The sequence below is a fragment of the Schistocerca americana genome, chromosome 10, assembly GCF_021461395.2.
Source record: "Schistocerca americana isolate TAMUIC-IGC-003095 chromosome 10, iqSchAmer2.1, whole genome shotgun sequence".
NCBI classification, from domain to species: domain Eukaryota; kingdom Metazoa; phylum Arthropoda; class Insecta; order Orthoptera; family Acrididae; genus Schistocerca; species Schistocerca americana.
In genome coordinates, this window is record NC_060128.1 from 182339422 (window position 1) to 182361978 (window position 22557).

The 22557-nt window shown below is 43.1% G+C and overlaps 1 protein-coding gene across 2 annotated transcripts in view; it reads right to left on the reverse strand.

Moving 5' to 3' along the window:
* Window positions 1-396: 396 nt before the first annotated feature.
* Window positions 397-22557, reverse strand: part of LOC124552552 (von Willebrand factor D and EGF domain-containing protein-like) — a 32606-nt gene continuing 10445 nt past the window's right edge. Inside the window, exons 1-3 of one of the 2 annotated variants that reach the window (XM_047126871.1) lie at window positions 10624-10772; window positions 6960-7079; window positions 397-801 (exon numbers count right to left, since the gene is read on the reverse strand). In XM_047126871.1, coding sequence (XP_046982827.1) covers window positions 618-801; window positions 6960-7079; window positions 10624-10721 — 402 coding nt within the window. In that variant the 5' untranslated portion in view covers window positions 10722-10772 and the 3' untranslated portion in view covers window positions 397-617. Of the gene's footprint in view, window positions 802-6959; window positions 7080-10623; window positions 10773-22557 lie in introns of those variants that run through there. The other variant, XM_047126872.1, reaches the window with a different exon arrangement.

Sequence of the window (22557 nt, forward strand, 5' to 3'; positions counted from 1 at the left end):
CCGCGGGAAACCAAACGCAGAGTAACAGTCAAGGTTTAAACCAGGGCATAAGCCGAGGCCACCTCTGCTCACCGTCATACATGTTCCACAGGTCCTAAACCTCTCCATCGGTTTCGACCAAACTTGGCACAAACAACACTTATTGCCGGGGAAGAAGTGCCGTGTGGATAAGAACCAGGTAGTTCCAGCTGGGATGAGGGTGCTACAGAGGTGGACAGAGAGGAAATCTACAGTGTGAGGGGGGTGAGGAGATGGTGAGAGAGGAGATGGACAGGGTGAGAGGGAGGAGGAGATGGACAGAGAGAAAGGATAGGAGGAGATGTGTGCAATATATGTGACATAAACATGCGCTGGTGAAACTGTGGGTAAACGGCTAGTGAATAAACAAAAACAATGTAAATAGTCAGTAATCTTTAATTACTCAATTACACTGAATTTCAGAGGTTTTGTTTTGTCACGTTGTAAAGCCTTTGTGTTTAACGGTGATTTGAGCTATAGTTCTGAAATGAAGCACATAAGCACACATGTCAGACCCTTGTACTCTGTTGTTTGCACCGTCTTTATCGTCAGGTGCTGTAAGGGGAGAGGCCAGTGGTGAATTGGTTCACATTCCCCGTTCAGTCCCCGCCGCCCATCACACCCCAGAAGCACTTGTTGCTGATGCCCGTCATCATGCCGTACCCCGGCCAGCAGCGACACATGTCCGGAGCCACGCAGTCGGCGTTGATGCAGCCGTTGGTGCACACCGGCTTGCAGCGGATGGGGGCCTTGGACCTCACCTCAAAGTCCGTCCTCTCGTCCCTGCAAAAAGGAAACAGTGGGTACACGTACTAAAGAGACGGACACACGTTCTCAGAATATCGCAGTCTTCAGCACAGGTTTCCATGAATGAGAATAAAAGTAAAAACTGGACGTAGTTATGCAATTGGGAACCAACGACCATTTTTCAGATTTGTAGCTCTCTGCTGCAGACTATGATGGAATATGTGGACTACAGTCAGTTCCACAAGAAAGTGTACGCCGTTATCTGTATGAAAAAAAAATACAATATTACACTTAAGGCCAACGAAACTTGTATAGGCATGCGTATTCAAATACAGAGATATGTAAACAGGCAGAATGCTGTGCTGTGGTCGGCAACTCCTATATAAACAAGTGTCTAGCGCAGTTGTTAGATCGGTTACTGCTGCTACAGGTTATCAAGATTTAAGTGAGTTTGTGCGTGGTGCTATAGTCGGGGCACGAGCGATGGGACACAGCATCTTCGAGGCAGCGATAAACTGGGGATTTTCCCATTTCACGAGTATACCGTGAATATCAGGAATCCCGTAAAACATCAAATCTCCGACATTCCTGTGGCCGGGAAACATCCTGCGGAGAACGGGACCAACGACGAGTGAAGGGCAACCCTTCCGCAAGTTGCTGCCAATATCAATGCTGGGCTATCAACAAGTGCCAGCGTGTGAATCATTCAGCGAAACATCATCGATATGGGCTTTCGGAGCCGAAGGCCCACTCGTGTACCCTTGACGACTCCACGACACAAAGCTTTACGCCTCGCCTGGACCTTTCAACGCCGACATCGGGCCGTTGATTGGAAACATGTTGCCTCGTTGTACGAGTCTTGTGCAGGGGTATGGTGACAACCTTATGAACCCAATGACCCTGTATGTCAGCAGGGAACTTTTCAAGCTGGTGGAGGCTCTGTAATGGTGTGAGGCGTGTGCAGTTGGACTGATATGGGGCCCCTGATACGTCTACATACGACTCTGGCAGGTGACACGTACGTAAGTGTCCTGTCTGATCACCTGCATCCATTCGTGTCCATTCTGCATTCGACGGACTTAGGCAATTTTACCAGGACAATGGGACACCCCACACGTCCAGAATTGCTACGGAATGGCTCCAGACACACTCTTCTGAGGTTAAACACTTCTGCTGGCCACAAACCTCCCCAGACATGAACATTATTGATCATATCTGGAATGCCTTGCCACGTGCTGTTCAGAAGAGATCTCCATCCCCTCGTACTCTTACGGATTTATGGAGAGCCTTGCAGGATACAAAGCGTCAATTCCGCCAGCACTACTTCAGACAAATTCGTCGAGTTCATGCCCCTTCGTGCTGCGGTTCTTCTGTGTGCTTCCGGGGGCTCTTCACGTTATTAGGGAGATGTACCCGTTTCTTTGGCTCTTCAGTTTATAAATATATGCTTACATGAAAATACATGCTATTACCAATTGTAAAATCTCTAATAGTTAATCGAATCGCCGCCGTTACGTATTACAGCTTTGCATCGTTTTGACATGCTTTTCACGAAATTGCCTGCGTATTCTCTCGATTCCGATCTCCATATCGCCCTGACTTCATATGACTGCTGCCTCAAAGTAAATATTGGCTCTCTCTTACGCTGCTTTTTAATATACGACCAAACATTTTCGATGGATTTGCATCGGGAGACATTGAAGGCCAATCCGTCGTGGACACCCCATGTCTTGTTTCCACGATGTACAGAGATGGCTGCTATGTTTAGGATCATTATCCTCTTGAAGCACATAGTTTGCCTCGTTCGGACCAAATAGCTTCTTAACGGACCTCATAAGGCATTTTTGATAAATATTGCACATGTTTTCGGCATTTCAATTGGCTGTAAGCAAGTGCGAGTAGCCATAACTGCAACAGTAAAAACGAAGCATGCATCTCTCACACCACTGTTTATCTATACGCTGTGCAAAAGCGCATCGAGTACAGATTCTTGACCACTAGCAGACATGTCTCTGCGGACGTTACATTTGAAATTATGGCTACACGTTCTTGTGCAACTGACTATACGTCTTGCACAATAGAATCAACTCTATTCCATAACGTACTGTTGTCTAGAGAGGTCTGAACCAACTACCAGTTGCTGTATCCATGTGGCAATGATTTGCAGTATTTAACCAAATCCATGTAAAAATGTCACATATTCTGCTTGTTTTCGTACTGGAGCTGAAACATATGTAATTAAGTGGCAACTGCGAGGAGTGCATTTTCTTATATGTTATGCTGTTGTCATAGAGATGGTATCCAGAGGAACGTCCTTGGTGTTTGTGTGTGTGGCAGGAAAATACTGAAAGCAGTCATTTTGAGGTTAATATAACAATGTTGTAGTTTAAGCATATAATAATTCCTAGTGGATGTACTATATAACATTAATCATGAAGTTGTATTAACAAGTGTAAGCCACAGAATAGGCCTGTGTCATTAAACACATCACTGTCATCCAACAAGCCAGAATGAAAAACATCCTCTTCAAATCCATAGAAAAATTTGGAGTACATTGCCGTTACAGAAAGAACATAGTCAACAGAAAGCATGACATACTCAACAACGAAGGTAATTCGCTGGAACTTCGTTAAATAAAAGCAACCAAGGGGAAACCTTATTCAGTATTTAGGAACAAGAACTTCGACTAGAATTTCGTTGAAGTAAATATCCAGCGAAAGTCTGCAAGCCTCCCATAATCTTCGCCAGGCATAACAGTATTCTTGATAACTTTATGTTCAAATGTTAAATGAATATAATGATAATTAATTGAAACCTTCAGCTGGCGACAGGTGTTGTTGATATACCTCCATGGGGACAGCTGAAAATGTGTGTTCCGACCGGGACTCGAACCCGGGATCTCATGCTTACATGGCAGACGCTCTATCCATCTGAGCCACCGAGGACACAGATGAATAACGCGACTGCAGGGACTTATCCTTTGCACGCTTCCCGTGAGACCCACATTCTCAACTGTCCACAATTTACATTCGTAGTGTTCCTAACAGATATTTGCCCATCCACTCATTACTCGCGCCAACTAGGTGTGTTCTTTAGAAAACAGTTCCTATCTTCATATACAGTTAAATCATTATCACTGCCAAAAATTACAGGACATAAAATAGATAATGCATCTCATTCCAGGGTATGCCGGACAGTTTTACGAAAATAACTTCAGACCCTGGCATTATGGATGTTGTTGACGGCGTTGATGGTACACTTGATTTCACTTTGGAGTAGTTTTCAAGCACGTCCGCGTGTAAAAGAATCGTATGGGCATATTTTTGTTGTTTTGGTCTTCAGTCTGAAGACTGGTTTGATACAGCTCTTCATGCTACTCTGTACTGGGCAAGTCTCTTCATTTCCGAATAACTCCTGCAACCTACATCCCCAATGGATTTGCTTATTGTATTCATCTCTTGGTCTCCATCTGCTATGTTTACCTCCCATCGTTCCCTCAAATACTGAACTGGTGATCCCTTGATTCCTCTGAATGTGTTGTACTAACCGATCCCTTCTTTTGATCAGGTAGTGCCACAAGTTTCTTGTCCCCGCCACCCCCCCCCCCCCCCTTCTATTCTCTTTTTTGGCTAAACTGTTTATCCTTGATGTTTCACTTCAGTAAATGGCTACACTCCAGACAAATACCTTCAGCAACGACATCCTAACACTTCAATTTATATTCGATGTTAACAAATTTCTCCTCCTGCAGAAACACTTTCCTTGCCATTCTCTATCTACAATCGATATCCTCTCTCTTCGGTCATTATCAGCTATTTAACTGCCGAAATGGCAAAACTTAATCTACTAATATCAGTGTCCCATTTCCTAATGTAATTCCCACAGCATCACCCGATTTAATTAGAGTACATTTCAGTACCCTCGTTTTGCTTTCGTTAATGTTCACATTCTTCTTTCACAAGACTATCATTACTGTACTATCCATTCCATTCAACTGATCTTCTAAGTCCTTTCTAGCGTGAGAGAAATTATTGCAATTTGCAAACCTCAAAATTTTTATTTCATCTCCCTGAACATTAATTTTTTCTCCAAATTTTCATTTAGATTTTTTACCGCCTGTTGAGTGTTTCAACACTGTCAAAAGCTTTTCCCAAATCTAAAAATGCTATGAACATAGGTTTTCCTCCTCTTAACCTATCTTCTGTGTAACGTGTGTAGTCAGTACTTACTCACGTGTTTTAACATTCCACGGAACTAAGTGATTTTTCCCAGTGGTATTACGTTATTTGTATAAACTAAAGTGTAAATGTTCGTTTGTTCAAAATCGTGCATCTCCGAACATTTTTGACCAACTGCTTTGAAATTTTCACAGTACTTTGCATCTTAATACAAGTGTGTTTCTAGTTTTGTTTGTAACAAAAATACACTATCATTAAATTTATAAAAAAATTATGTATTACTTATATTAAAAATAGATATACTAAAACAGGTAGCATGGAGAGCTGCATCAAACCAGTTTCTGGACTGAAGACCACAACAACAACAAAAACAGATGCGTATTCCAATGCAACGCTGTGTCAAAATTTCAAAGCATTCATTCGGAATCTTTCAGAGATTTGGGATTAGAAACATTTACAATTTTTATATATATGTATATGTTTTGTACATGTGTAAGTTTTTGTACATGTAAAAGTTTTTATAAAAGTACAGTCATAGATGTTTGTTTCTTCAAAGTCTCTAATCTCCAAAAGTTCTTTATGGATTGCTTTGAAATTCTCACACAGCATTGCATTCGAATACTCTAGTGTTTTTATATATCTACTGGAACGGCGTCTGGTATGAATGTCAAAAAATGTGAATGTCGGTTTGTTCAAAATCGTTAATTTCCGAAAGATCTTCGCCGATTGCTTTGAAAATTGATGCGAAGTTGAATTCTTGTACGGACGTGTTTTTAGGTTCCTAATTCTTTAATAAACGTGAAGATAATATCTATCTGTATGCATGTGGTATATAGAGGCAAAACATTGTTACCAAAAACCTCAAAATGTACCTATCCGATTTCCCTCAAATTTTTACACGTTATTGTAACAAACGTTTAGACATATTTAGACTATATATACAGGGTGGTTCATGAAGATATGCAAATATGCAATATTTACGGAATTACGGCTAACAAAAGATTTTGCCTGAAATTTAGCAAGTTCGCTAATAGGAAGCCATCGCAAAGCTATACGTGGTTAAAGTAAAGCACGATTTCCGTTTATTTTGTTGCTATTGGTCTGGTGAATCTAATAAAATATGTAGCAGAAGTGTATCTGCAATAGTTTGCAGAACATCCAGAGAAGCAAACATTATTATACGAGTAAGTTTGTTTACTTTCCATTAACAATATAGAAACGTCTATGTCATTGTAGGCAACCGCTAGTGAGTTGTTTATGTTGTTTCCTAACCTTGAAACGAGTTAGTTTTCTGTATTCAGTGAAAGAACAGAATAGCAACAGTGCATTTAAGTGATACCACGTAGTAACTCTCGTGGTTTGCAGATTATTTAGGAAATAGGGGAATACGCCGATAGGGTGTGTATTTACGGTAAATGTGATGGTAGTGCTAGGGCTGTAGTTAACCAATATCGCGTACTTTATCGAACTCGGATGGTTTCGAATGGACGAACCATTAGTGGAGTATTTCGAATCTTCCGGGAGACAGGTTCTCTACCTAGCGTTCATAATCAGTACGAGCACTCGATACATGAAGACGATGACGAGGATATTTTCAATGCTGTTTAACGTAGACAAATAACCACAACAACAACGACAACAAAATAAATGGGAATCGTGCTTTACTTTAACCTGCTACAGTTTTGTGATGACTTCATATTCGCGAAGTTGCTAAATTCCAGGCAAAGTCTTTTATTAGCCTTAACTACGTAACTAAACATTTGCGGACCTATGTTTATATGAACTTTTTTCTTTAGTTTTACTTTTAGAATAACATAACGCCGGCCGTGAAAGCTTACATGCTATGATTACTGAAACGTGTGCTTCCTCTTTTGTTTCTTTTCCATTTCTGCAGACCGAGTCACACCAAAGCGTGGCTGGGTACAGCAAGTGGCTAAATAAGTAGGTAATTATTGACACGGAAAACATTTTAACTCGTGTAGTATGTAGTAGCAGTAGTGTCCGAATGGTACTCACTTGTAACCGCGGCCGCAGTTGCACGTGTTGTAGCGAACGCACCCTCCTTGTGGACAACCAGAGGGGCACCAGGGCTTCCACTTGAGCAGGTCTTTCGTTGGCGGCGGCTGCCTCAGCTGCCTGTGGTGGACAAGTAGACAACACAGTCAGAGTCACGCCTCGATGCTGCTGCTGTACTCCATGTACAACTTAACGTAAGGGTCTACATCTACATCTCCATACATACTCCGCAATCCACCATACGGTGAGTGGCAGAGGGTACCTCGTACCACAACTAGCATCTTCTCTCCCTGTTCCACTCCCAAACAGAACGAGGGAAGAATGACTGTCTGTATGCCTCTGTACGAGCCCTAATCTCTGTTATCTTTGTGGTCTTTCCGCGCAATGTAAGTTGACGGCAAATACTGGAGATTTTAGCCTCATCATGCGAGAACATCTAACTTAGACCTTTCTAGGGACTCTGATACTGTCGACCATAGACTGAGGTGACAAAAGTTACGGGATACTTCCTAATATCCTCTCGGAAATCGTTTTTCCCGGCATAGTGCAGCAGCCATGGACTGAGCAAGTCGTTGGAAGTTCCCTGCAAAAATACTGAGCTATGCTGCATATTTATCCATCCACAACTAGGAACGTATTGACAGGGCACGAACTGACCTCTCGATTAGGTCCCACAAATGAAACTTCCTGACAGATTAAAACTGTGTGCTGGACCGAGACTCGAACACGGGACCTTTGCCCTTCGCGAGCAAGTGCTCTACAATCTGAGCTACACAAGCACGACTCAGGGCCCATCCTCACTGTTTTACTTCTGCCAGTACCTCGTCTCCTACCTTCCAAACTCTACAGAAGCTCTCCTGCGAACCTTGCAGAGCTAGCTCTCCTGACAGAATGGATACTGCGGAGACATGCCTTAGCCACGGCCTGGGGGATGTTTCCAGAATGAGATTTTCGCTCTGGAGCGGAGTGTGCGCTGATATGAAATTTCCCAGCAGAGTGAAGCTGTGAGCCGGATCGAGACTCGAACTCGGGATCTTTGCCTTTCGCGGGCAAGTGCTCCACAATCTGAGCTACCCAAGCCCTGTCACCACAGCCATGCCCCATAAATGTTCGATTGGATTCATGTCGATCGATCTGAGTGGTCAGATAATTGCTCGAATTGTCCTGTATATTCTTCAAACCATTCACCAACAATTTAGGCCGTATGACATGTCGAATTGTCTCGAGAACATGAAGTCCACGAATGGCTACAAATGGTCTCCAAATAGCCAAGCATAACGTTTGCAGTCAATGGCCGTTTCAGTTGGACCAGAAGACCCAGTTCAGTCCATGGATACACAGCGCGTACCATTATGAGCTATCACCAGGTTACACAGTGTCTTGTTGACAACCTAGTCCAACGGCTTTGTTGGTCTGCCACACACTCGAACCCTGTCTCTTAACAATTGAAATCGGGACAACTGACTACGGCTTTCCAGTCGTCCAGGGTCCAAGCGATGTGATCACGAGCCCAGCAGAGGCGCTGAAGAAGATGTTGGAGCTGTTAGCAAAAGCATGCGCGCTGGTCGCCTGCTGCCACCGCCCACTAACGCCAAATCCCGCAGCAGTGTCCTAGCGGATACGTTCGTCGTTAACCTCATCTTCATTTGTGCGGTTATTTCGCGTGCTGCTGCTCGTCTGTTAGCACTGACACCTATAGCAAACGTCAGTGTTGTCGGTCGTTAAGTGAAGGCCACTGTGCTGTCTGTGGCGAGAGATGATGCCTGTAATTTGACATTTTCGGCAAACTCTTGAATTCTCTGACGATTTCGAAAGTGGAATGATCCATGCAGGTAGCTTGAACTACCATTTCGAGTAGTTCAAAGCCTATTAATTCTCGTCGTTCGGCGATAGTCACGTCGGAAACCTTTTCACACGAATCAGCTCGGTCCAAGTGACGGCCCCGCCAATGCTCCGCCCTTTTACACCTTGTGTACGCGTCACCACCACCGCCATCTCTATATTTGCATATACAGGGTAGCTATCCCATGACTAGTCACCTCAGCGCAGATGAGATGATTAATAACATCTAAACCTACATCCATACTCCGCAACCCACCTGACGGTGTGTGGCGGAGGATACCTTGAGTACCTCTATCGGTTCCCCCTTCTATGCCACTCTCGTATTGTTCCCGGAAAGAAAGATTGTCGGTATGCCTCTGTGTGGGCTCTAATCTCTCTGATTTTATCCTCATGGTCTCTTCGCGAAATATACGCAGGAGCGAGCAGTATACTGCTTGACTCCTCGGTGAACGTATGTTCTCGAAACTTGAACAAAAGCCCGTACTGAGCTACTGAGCGTCTCTCCTCCAGAGTCTTCCACTGGAGTTTATCTATCATCTCCGCAACGCTTTCGCGATTACTAAATGATTCTGTAACGAAGCGCGCTGCTCTCCGTTGGATCTTCTCTATCTCTTCTATCAACCCTATCTGGTATGGATCCCACACTGCTGAGCAATATTCAAGCAGTGGGCGAACAAGTGTACTGTAACCTACTTCCTTTGTTTTCGGATTGCATTTTCTTAGGATTCTTCCAATGAATCTCAGTCTGGCATCTACTTTACCGACGATCACCTTTATATGATCGTTCCATTTTAAATCACTCCTAATGCCTACTACCAGATAATTTATGGAATTAACTGCTTCCAGTTGCTGACCTGCTATATTGTAGCTAAATGATAAAGGATCTTACTTTCTATGTACTAGCAACACATTACACTTGTGTGCATTGAGATTCAATTGCCATTCCCTGCACCATGCGTCAATTCGTTGCAGATCTTCCTGCATTTCAGTACAATTTTCCCCTGTTACAAACTTTCGATGTATTACAGTATCATCCGCGAAAAGCCTCAGTGCACTTCCGATGTTATCCACAAGGTCATTTATGTATATTATGAACAGAAACGGTCTTACGACACTACCTTGCGGCACACCTGAAATCACTCTTACTTCGGAAGACTTCTCTCCATTGAGAATGACATGCTGCGTTCTGTTATCTAGGAACTCTTCAATCCAATCACACAATTGGTCTGATAGCCCGTATGCTCTTACTTTGTTCGTTAAGCGACTGTGGGGAACTGTATCGAACGCTTTGCGGAAGTCAAGAAACACGGCATCTACCTGGGAACCCGTGTCTATGGCCCTCTGAGTCTCGTGTACGAATGGTGCAAGCTAGGTTTCACACGATCGTCTTTTCGAAATCCATGCTGATTGCTTCAGAGTAGATTTCTAGTCTCCAGAAAAGTCATTTTACTCGAACATAATACGTGTTCCAAAATTCTACAACTGATCGACGTTAGAGATATAGGTCTACAGTTCTGCACATCTGTTTGACGTCCCTTCTTAAAAATGGGGATGACCTGTGCTCTTTTCCAATCCTTTGGAACACTACGCTCTTCTAGAGACCTACGGTACACCGCTGCAAGAAGGGTGGCAAGTTACTTCATGTACTCTGTGTAAAATCGAACTGGAATCCCATCAGGTCCAGCGGCCTTTCCTCTTTTGAGCGGTTTTAATAGTTTTTCTATCCCTCTGTCATCTATTTCGATATCTACCATTTTGTCATCTGTGCGACAATCTAGAGAATAAAATGTGAAACAGATCCGTATCCACTGTCGTGACTTACCCGTGTGAATCGTTGCAGTCAACCGTGCCCCCGGCGGCGGGCTGAGCTACTAAGCAGGCAGCAGTGATGGCGACGACGTAGACTACCAGCGGTGACATGACGGCGACTGGAGAAGAAGCAGCGGTCTACGGCGATTGTCTGCCCGTGACAATGGGACCAATCTCGGTATAATTTATAGAGCTCGAAAGCTGGTTGCGAGTGCTGTTGCGGATACCGCAGATAAACGGTTCTATCTGCAGGGCCCGCCTTTCCTGTCTGTGTTCGCTTCCGCTGGTCGCGTCGAGGAGAGAAAGTTCCGCTTAGATTCGCTAGGTAATCAAGCTTGGCGGTTTTGGAATGATATGTAGGAATGGGTAGTCGATTCGGCGGAGGAAGTGCTAACGAGACATGGTGCGTCTTCCTTCTTGGAAGCACACCCTCAGAAATGAAAGTATCTCGATGTACACTCTAACAAGGGGCCGCCAATTGTGAAATTCAGATTCGATTCATACTCCGCATAATGAAAGCTCATGGCCAGAGGTGTAATGTGACAAAGCACCAAGATGCACTTCTCAGCCGTTGTCGAGAAAATCGACAGTTGAAAGAAACCGTTGCGGTGAAATACTCTCTACCATTAATAATTTTCTACAGCGGCGTGGCGCAGCGGTAAGTGCTCGGGTTCGTAGTCCGAAGGTCGCCGGATCGAATCTCGCGCCATGCGACCTTTTATTTTTTTTTTAGTATTTGTTTTTTGTAATTCAAATGTGTATATATATATATATATATATATATATATATATATATATATATATAATTCTCGGCAATCAGTTGCAACAATTATGCATATAATAAGTTGTTGAAAGTCGTTTGTCGTGGAAAAACTGGCGACTTCGAACATCATTATGTTTTCCGCAAACAAAGTTGTATATCACAAATGTTATTAATTGTCTTCATAATGTTAACCACGTATAGTTAACGGAAGACTTAGAAACGATATTCCGAAACGAATACGTATAGCGTAAGTCAAACGTTCGAATTAGAATAGAGACCCCACGAACACAAATTTGCTGTGGCAGGTATGAAATATAAACTCCGTTACTCGCTCGTTACACTTGAAGGACAGATGTTGAATGGGCCGAAACGAGCCACCGCATAACAGCGTAGTTGCCTGCTAACTTCGAAAGAAGGTAGATGCGGTCCCTAGCGCAACTTATAACATCGCCGAAAATCAGTGCGGACGGGAGAGCTTTGGTACACCCTGTTAAAAAAACGGAAAAATGGAGGCGGTACAATTGGAGAGCGATCCATCTTCACCAACATGCATAAGCATGCAGCGCCACGACGCTGTAGAAAATTATTAATCGTAGAGAGTGTTTCACCGCAACGGTTTCTTTTAACTGTCGATTTTCTCGACAACGGCTGAGAAGTGCATCTTGGTGCTTTGCCACATTACACCTCTGGCCATGAGCCTTTATTATGCGCAGTATGAATCGAATCTGAATTTCACAATTGGCGGCCTCCCCTTGTAAGACAGAAATGAAAGGACTCACCACCAAGGAATTATCCGAATGGGGCAGAAAGTAACGTTCATGTACGGGACAAGCAGCGCACGTGTACGGGACAAGCAGTCTACGTGTACTTCTACATCTACGTCTACATTTATACCCCGCAAGCCACCAACGGTGTATGGCGGAGGGCACTTTACGTGCCACTGTCATTACCTCCCTTTTCTGTTCCAGTTGCGTACGGTTCGCGGGAAGAACGACTGTCTGAAAGCCTCCGTGCGCGCTCTAATCTCTCTAATTTTACATTCGTGATCTCCTCGGGTGGTATAAGTAGGGGGAAGCAATATATTCAGTACCTCATCCAGAAACGCACCCTCTCGAAACTTGGACAGCAAGCTACACCGCGATGCAGAGCGCCTCTCTTGCAGAGTCTGCCACTTGAGTTTGCTAAACATCTCCGTAACGCTATCACGCTTTACCAAATAACCTTGTGACGAAACGCGCAGCTCTTCTTTGGATCTTCTCTATCTCTTCCGTCAACCCGATCTGGTACGGATCCTACACAGATGAGCAATACTCAAGTACAGGTCGAACGAGTGTTTTGTAAGCCACCTCCTTTGTTGATGGACTACATTTTCTAAGGACTCTCCCAATGAATCTCAACCTGGTACCCGCCTTACCAACAATTAATTTTATATGATCATTCCACTTCAAATCGTTCCGCACGCATACTCCCAGATATTTTACAGAAGTAACTGCTACCAGCGTTTGTTCCGCTATCGATTAATCATACAATAAAGGATCCTTCTTTCTATGTATTCGCAATACATTACATTTGTCCATGTTAAGGGTCGGTTGCCACTCCCTGCACCAAGTGCCTATCCGCTGCAGATCTTCCTGCATTTGGCTACAATTTTCTAATGCTGCAACTTCTCTGTATACTACAGCACCATCCGCGAAAAGCCGCATGGAACTTCCGACACTATCTACTAGGTCATTTATATATATATTGTGAAAAGCAATGGTCCCATTACACTCCCCTGTGGCACGCCAGAGGTTACTTTAACGTCTGTAAACGTCTCTCCATTGATAACAACATGCTGTGTTCTGTTTGCTAAAAACTCTTCAATCCAGCCAGACAGCTGGTCTGACATTCCGTAGGCTCTTACTTTGTTTATCAGGCGACAGTGCGGAACTGTATCAAACGCCTTCCGGAAGTCAAGGAAAATGGCATCTACCTGGGAGCCTGTATCTAATATTTTCTGGGTCTCATGAACAAATAAAGCGTGTTGGGTCTCACACGATTGCTGTTTCCGGAATCCATGTTGATTCCTACAGAGTAGATTCTGGGTTTCCAAAAGCGACATGATACGCGAGCAAAAAACATGTTCTAAAATTCTACAACAGATCGACGTCAGAGATATAGGTCTATAGTTTTGCGCATCTGCTTGACGACACTTCTTGAAGACTGGGACTACCTGTGCTCTTTTCCTGACATTTGGAATCTTCCGTTCCTCTAGAGACTTGTGGTACATGGCTGTTAGAAGGGACGTGAGACACAATAGTCAATGTAGCTAAGGAATGAGAAACTACTGGAAAGAAAGAAAACAGAAATAGAAGACATACATTATTCCATATGGTCGTCAACAGGGAAAACCAATAATATATACACTAAAGAGCGAAAGAAATTGGTATAAGCATGCGTATTCAAATAAAAAGATATTTAAACAGGCAGAACACGGCGCTGCTGTCAGCAACGCTTATATAAGAGAACAAGTGTCTGGCGTAAATGGTAGATAGGTTACTACTGGCAGGTTACCGCGATTTCAATGAGTTTGAACATGGTGGTACAGTCTACGCACGAGCATTGGGACATAGCATGTCCAAGTTGGCGATGAAGTGGGGATTTTCGGTACGACCGTGTCACGAGTGTACCGTGAATATCAGGATTCGGTATAACATCGAATCTCTGATATCGCCGCAGCTAGAAAAGGATCCTGAAAGAACGGGACCAACGACGACTGAAGAGAATCGTTCCACGTGACAGAAATGCAACCGTTCCGCAAATTGCTGCAGATGTCAATGCTGATCCATCAACAATTGTAGTCTGCGAACCATTCAACGAAACATGATCGGCATGGGCTTTCGGAATCGGAGGCTCACACGTGTACCCTCGATGACCGCACGACGCAAAGCTTTACGTCTCGCCTGCGCCCGTCAACATCGACATTGGGCTGTTGATGACTGGAAACATGTTGCCTGGTCGGACGTGTGTCTTTTCAAATTATATCGTGCGGATGGAGGTTATGGGCATGGAGACAACCTTATGGATCCATGGACCCTGTATGTCAACAGGGAACTGTTCACGTTAGTGGTGGCTCTGTAATTGTGTGGGAAGCGTGCAGTTGGAGTGCCATGAGACCCCTGATTTGTCTAGATACGACTCTTACAGGTGACACGTACGTAAGCATGCTGTCTGATCACCTGCATTCGTTCTTGTCCATTGTATATTCCGATGGACTGGAGCAATTCCAGCAGGACAGTGCGACACCCGATAGGTCCAGAATTGGTACAGAGTGCCTCCAGGAGCATAGCTCTGAGTTTAAACAATACCCCTGGCCGCGAAACTCCCAAGACATACACATCATCGAGCATAACTGGGATGCCTTGCAATGTGCTGTTCAGAAGAGCCGGCCTTGGTGGCCGAGCGGTTCTAGGCGCTACAGTCTGGAAACGTGCGACCGCTACGGTCGCAGGTTCGAATCCTGCCCCGGGCGTGGATGTGCGTGATGTCGTTAGGTTAGTTAGGTTTAAGTAGTTCTAAGTTCTAGGGACTGATGACCTCAGATGTTAAGTCCCTTACCGCTCAGAGCCATTTGCTGTTCAGAAGGGATCTCCACCTCCTCATACTCTTACGGATTTATGGACCGCCCTGCAGGGTTCATGGTGTCTGTTCCCTCCAACACTACTTCGGACGTTAGTCGAGTCAATGCCATGTCGTGTTGCGGCTCTTGTGTGTGCTGGGAGGGGGGGGGGGGGGTGTACTAGTTTCTTTGGCTCTTCGGTGTGTATATGGAGATATATACACATATCTGGATAGAAATAGGGTGTGGAAAAGGCTGTGGTAACGCACAAAGTGTTCGTTGTCCTGTGGGCCAGTGTGTTGTGCGGGTTGCATCGGGATGCATCCAAGGAGGTATACAATTGGCTGGACACAGCTGAAAAGTTTCCTCAGGACTCAGATGAAAGCACAGGGTGAGTTTCACTTCTGATACCACTGAAATGCGTGCGAAAAGCTTCGGGCATAAAGCTAGTATATATAACTGTTTTGAATATTCAGAGAATTTCTTCGTTTTGTACCTCTATAGCAGCACTACAAATGTTTATTCATACATACACACATATTGATACCACTATATACACACATTTATAAATTCAGTTGGCATACTTTATGGCCATCACTGATGGTAACAAAACTACTGATATGGGGTTGTAGATACATATATGAGGCAGATCGCTGGTCGATCATCAGCGATCGGCTTGTTATCTTTGGCGCGTCCCCGGGCATGAGCATCTTTGCGTTTTCGGCTGGGGCTCGCGGGACGGCGAGAGGCGGTCGGTTTGGGGCGGCCGGTGAGACCGGCGGAGTTGTGGCTCAGGCGTAAGCGCATGTGTGATGTCTGTTACGCTGGGCCTGTTTGCTAATCGCGAAACTCCTGCGGCGGTTACTGGTTGCCCGGAAGGCATTTCGTTTAAACTGTGCCAAGCCTCGCAGTGAGAGGGGAGTCCGGAGTTGGTGTTGGCCTAGATGTTTGTACAAACTGAGGTGCCTGTGTGAGAAGCACGGCGCGGGCCTGTCGGTTGCTTCGTCCTTCTGGCAGCCACCGCAAGCGGATGTTCGGCCGGAATGCCTACAGTTTGTGGTGAGCATAGTGTGAACAATTTCTCGTAGGATGTGTTCCCAGCCAGACTTTTAGCCTGTGTTATTTGTGGGTGCTGTTCCCTTGTTCGTTACTGCTTCCAGGTGTCCTGTAAGGTTTCACAGCAAAACTGTGTTTTTGTGGCATTCTGTGTTTCTGGCTCAGCCTCCGCCTAGAAAGGGGAAGGATTTGTGCCTCAAATGAAAAGGGGGGTGGGGTTCGATTGGACATCTTTTGGAATTCCTTAATGCTGTAATTTAAACATATATAAAAAAATTGTTCTTTCAGAATGAGCGCCTGTTTCTTTGGGACACTGCAGTTCAAACAGGAGTGGCGTAATGTTAATGAGTATTTGTTACTCGTCAAATGAAGTGTATTTAATGTCCTGCAGTTTTCTGGGGCACGAAGCTGTGTTATTGACTCATTTTGAAGTGTTCTGTCGGGTGAATGACTGCTCCCCACTTCAGTATACTCTTTTGAGTAGTATTGTAAGATTTTTTTGGATATTCGTCAGTGGGGTGTATTGATTCAATTTTGTTTTTCTATTTCTTTTGAATTACGGAGAATTGTTTAGTTTATCTGGTTATTGGCTTAACTCGCGCTTCGAGCACTAAATCAGCTGATATTGAAATTTTTTTTGAAATTCCTGTTCAATGCCAGACAGATTCAAATGTAACTTATTTCTGTTATTTGAAATAAACGTGTTGGATTGACCTTAATGAATTATGTGCAATCGAAGTAAGGGACCCAGTCCTTCATTAGTGCTTAACAGTGGCGTGTGGTTCGGGTTGTGAGCCCCGTTCTCAGAGATTATATATATATTGTTGTTGTGGTCTTCAGTGCTGAGACTGGTTCGATGCAGCTCTCTATGCTACTCTATCCTATGCAAGCTTCATCACCCAGTACCTACTGCAGCCTACATCCTTCTGAATCTGCTTAGTGTATTCATCTCTTGGTCTCCCTCTACGATTTTTACCCTCCACGCTGCCCTCCAGTACCAAATTGGTGATCCCTTTATGCCTCAGAACATGTCCTACCAACGGATCCCTTCTTTTAGTCAAGTTGTGCTACAAACTCCTCTTCTCCCCAATCCTATTCAATACCTCCTCATTAGTTATGTGATCCACCCATCTACTCTTCAGTATTCTTCTGTGGCACCACATTTTGAAAGCTTCTATTCTCTTCTTGTCCAAACTATTTATCGTCCATGTTTCACTTCCATACATGGCTACACTCGATACAAATACTTTCAGAAACGACTTCCTGACACTTAAATCTATACTCGATGTTAACAAATTTCTCTTCTTCAGAAACGCTTTCCTTGCCATTGCCAGTCTACATTTTATATCCTCTCTACTTCGACCATCATCAGTTATTTTGCTCCCCAAATAGCAAAACTCCTTTACTACTTTAAGTGTCTCATTTCCTAATCTAATTCCCTCACCATCACCCGACTTAATTAGACTACATTCCATTATCCTCGTTTTGCTTTTGTTGATGTTCATCTTATATCCTCCTTTAAAGACACTGTCCATTCCGTTCAACTACTTTTCCAAGTCCTTTGCTGTCTCTGACACAATTAAAATGTCATCGGCGAACCTCAAAGTTTTTATTTCTTCTCCGTGGATTTTAATACCTACTCCGAATTTTTCTTTTGTTTCCTTTACTGCTTGCTCAATATACAGATTGAATAGCATCAGGGAGAGGCTACAACCCTGTCTCACTCCCTTCCCAACTACTGCTTCCCTTTCATGCCCCTCGACCCTTATAACTGCCATCTGGTTTCTGTACAAATTGTAAATAGCCTTTCGCTCCCTGTATTTTATCCCTGCCACCTTCAAAATTTGAAAGAGTATTCCAGTCAACATTTTCAAAAGCTTTCTCTAAGTCTACAAATGCTAGAAACGTAGGTTTGCCTTTCCTTAATCTTTCTTCTAAGATAAGTGGTAGGGTCAATATTGCCTCACGTGTTCCAACATTTCTACTGAATCCAAACTGATCTTCCCCGAGGTCAGTTTTCCACTCGTCTGTAAAGAATTCGCGTTAGTATTTTGAAGCTGTGACTTATTAAACTGAAAGTTCGGTAATTTTCACATCTGTCAACACCTGCTTTCTTTGTGATTGGAATTACTATATTCTTCTTGAAGTCTGAGGGAATTTCGTCTGTCTCATACATCTTGCTCAGCAGGTGGTAGAGTTTTGTTAGGCCTGGCTCTCCCAAGGCTGTCAGTAGTTCTAATGGAATGTTGTCTACTCCCGGGGCCTTGTTTCGACTCAGGTCTTTCAGTGCTCTGTCAAACTCTTCACGCAGTATCGTATCTCTCATTGCATCTTCATCTACATCCTCTTCCATTTCAATAATATTGTCCTCAAGAACATCGCCCCTGTATAGACCCTCTATATACTCCTTCCACCTTTCTGCTTTCCCTTCTTTGCTTAGAGCTGGGTTTCCATCTGAGCTCTTGATATTCATACAAGTGGTACTCTTTTCTCCAAAGGTGTCTCTAAAATTTCCTGTAGGCAGTATCTATCTTACCACTAGTGAGATAAGCTCATACATCCTTACATTTGTCCTCTAGCCATCCCTGCTTAGCCATTTTGCACTTCCTGTCGGTCTCATTTTTGAGACTTTGTATTCCTTTTTGCCCGCTTCATTTACTGCATTTTTGTATTTTCTCCTTTCATCAATTAAATTCAGTATCTCTTGTGTTACCCAAGGATTTCTACTAGCCCACGTCTTTTTACCTACTTGATCCTCTGCTGCCTTCACTATTTCATTCCTCAAAGCTACCCATTCTTGTTCTACTGTATTTTTTCCCCCATTCCTGTCAATTGTTCTCTTATGCTCTCCCTGAAACTCTGTACAACCTTTGGTTCTTTCTGTTTATCCAGGTCCCATTGTAACAACAACTGTATATATAATAATTTTTCTTCTGATTTTCGATGAATTAATGTAAGCAATGTTTTGATTTTATTTCTTTTTCTTTTCGTGTCATTATGTTAAAGAAACTGTGAGCAACTTTCGATGTGAATGTCAATATTTATGTCAACTTTCAAGCAATGCTATAACAGAATTGAAGTGTAACCCTTATTGAATCTATTGTAATATGTTTGAAATTATAATTGTGAGCCTGGTCCATGCGTAGGCAATGTATTAGGATATGTGGAATGTAAAACCTTTGGTGAATACCCTATCTGTAGGGGAGCGGTAAAGGGTGGATGGCAGGCGAGCGCGGGAAAATGCACACGGGCCCGGCACGGCATAACGGGCTCAGCAAGACAGTCGGAGTTGGGCATCGGTCTGAGGAACACGTTCCGGATCGAGGAGGCTATCCTGGAAAAAGTGGGTTCATTGAGCCTCGGATGTGCCGTTTCCGACGACTATTCAGCATGGCTATATTCTATAGGCACTGAATTGAAAAGGATTGCAACGCTAAGAAGCATAGTGCCGATACAGCAAGAGCCATAGCTGTGATTGTATGTGTGCTGTGCGCCTCGCCATCTTGCTGCCCGCCAACCGCCGCATCGACTCGAACAGGTTGAATCTTTAGAATTGTATTCGTGTGGACCAGTGTTAATTTTGTTCCTGACTGTTAAATAACAGCATAACTTTTACCAGAATTGTCCTATCAATTAATTATCCTAGTCACTAACCTGGACAGGGTCCTTTCCACATGTGGTGCAATCCGAGTGTCCCGAAATGAAGATTTAAAGTTTATGTTAAAAGGAATTACCTGCAGAACTATCTATGCTAGAAAGATGTTTAAGGAGCTATATTGTTAATGAAAATATAAGCGAAGAACTAAGGTCTAACAAAGTTGGAGGATAATTTTGGAATTGGTTTAGTAATGAAACTTAATTAATTTGAGACAAAAATAATGGTAGTTAAATGAGGAAGTAATAAGACAAAAAGAGTAGTAACTCATATTTTGTAAATCTTGAGTGCTTAATTTTTCCAATAGTCAATAGTTTCAACACAGTGATCATAACAGTTTCAGGGTCCCCCCCCCCCTTCCACTCTTTTCTATTCATTTAAATTCTGGAGTGTACTGAACTGATTTGACCCGCAAAGTTAAAGTCAATATAAAACCTAAATTTATTGGTGTTTTTCTCTTATTCAGATTGACATTGTATGTGTGTTTCAAAAGTGCTATTTCTAGGGTAATCTATGCCCGATTTCAGTCGGATCAATAGACAAAATGCAGTTTGTAGTAATCATTGTAGTGTAATGTTGTGTATTTACAGCTTGTCCAAATTAGTACAGAAAGGGAAAATATTAGTTCAGTAGATTTTTCTGGTTCGAAAATTTACCTTATAATGCAGTATTACTACGTGTTGTTATGCTTGTACGTACACCCACTTGTACAAGGAAAAAACTCACTTAATGCCTAATTAGGCTGGCGACCGTATTATTAACAATTGGTAGCATCTGCTGTGCATATTCCTTGCCCGTCCTAACGTGTAGTTGCACTTTATACTTGCTTCACGTATCGTTGTTGTTACTGACTGGGTATAAGTCCGATTTTGCTTCCATTCAGGTACACGCAGTCAACATATGTACTAAAATCCTTTCGTAAAAGGTGAAGCCCGTCAACTTACCATAGTACAGGCTTTAAAGAGTTAACGCCGAGGGCGGGGACCGTTACACCATCTCCTTATATTCCCACCTTTTTGCAGTTTCTTCAGTTTTAGTCTACAGTTCATAACCAATAGATTGTGGTCAGAGTCCATATCTGCCCCTGGAAATGTCTTACAATTTAAAACCTGATTCCTAAATCTCTGTCTTACCCTTATATAATCTATCTGAAACCTTTTAGTATCTCCAGGGTTCTTCCATGTATACAACCTTCTTTCATGGTTCTTGAACCAAGTGTTAGCTATGATTGAGCTATGCTCTGTGCAAAATTCTACCAGGCGGCTTCCTCTTTCATTTCTCTCCCCCAATCCATATTCACCTACTACGTTTCCTTCTCTCGCTTTTCCTACTACCGAATTCCAGTCACCCATGACTATTAAATTTTCGTCTCCCTTCACTCCCTGAATAATTTCTTTTATCTCATCATACATTTCATCAATTTCTTCATCATCTGCAGAGCTACTTGGCATATAAACTTTTACTACTGAAAATTAGCTGTTACCCGTGGCTGCACCCCGATATCAGTAGTTTTTTCACCATGAGTGATGGCCAGGAAGTATGCCAACTAAATTATAAATATCTGGGTATATAGTGGTATAAATGTGTATGAATAAACCTTTGTAGTGCTGCTATACAGGTGCATAATTGCGAAATTCTCTGAATATTAAAAACCGTTTCTTTCTCCAAGCTTGGGGTGTTGTTACATCTGCAAGTCTGCTTCGCTGCTGATGATTAGCTGGTGGAATGATGAAGTCATTTCTGTGGAATATTTGGCCTTGAGCTGTACAACTAGACAAAAAAACTGACATTTTGACTTGTGTATCCTCACCAGATGAAGTCATCTGAAAGCATAAGTTGTATTTTCTAATTATATTAAAAAAACACCTCAGTTCATACATTCGTACAGAAGTAGACTTTGCTTAAGTTCTTCTGGCTCACCTGGTACTGGAAGTGAGATTGTAGCCACCAGGGGTACAAACAGCAACTGTGTCTTACTTCCATTTCAACGCATTACAATGCCTGTATTTCTCATCTGTTCTCCCTAAGATGACTAATCGATGAGTAACATAGTCAGTTAATAGATATTAACCACATGCGGCTTCACCAAAAGCCTCCCACTTTCCATATGTGAAGCCAAGACTCTCTGTTCGTTGTACAGCCTTTAAATGATGCCGTCGTTGGGAGTGTTCAAAGAACTTGGAACGTGTAAGAGACGCGTGAGGCTCAGCGTCTAACATGCGCCGGGGTTCTGACTGTTATAATGCCTCTGTAGTTCTTAACGCGGCCTGACGTACTGCATCCAAGTTCCGGAGGTCATGAGACTGCATTTTTGCTGGATTCGAGTAACTTCCGCAGCTTGAGCTCTCTTAGAACTATGCACTATATGAGACTTACATTTGTGAGTCTTTTAGTAACAGTTTTAAATATGGTTCTCGGGCTTAACGCCCGATTTTGTTATCGTATCTCCACAGACATTCTCCAACTGTGCCAGGTGGAGTAACAAGTAAATCATAAACCGCGCGGACAATAGCATTTGATTCGCACTGTCACGGAATCAAACATAAACACTACGAATCGCCGACCATCGTGCAAGTGTCGCCTGCATATCACTCAACTATATCATATTTAAAAATGTTAATAGTAAAAAAGATTCTACAGCTTCCTGAAGTAGTCTATGATCCATATCACATTTCATCGGAGTTGTTCAGCGGTAGATTCAGGAAAGCATAACTGTCTGTTATTTTCGCATTTAATAATATTGGTATTGGAATGAAACTATGGATTAAGAACGGTATTACTGTTTAAGCATTGTTCTGATTATGCTGAATCATTAACGTTTCACACATTAATCAATAAAATGATTTTCGCAAGTATGATAAATTTCAAAAATGAA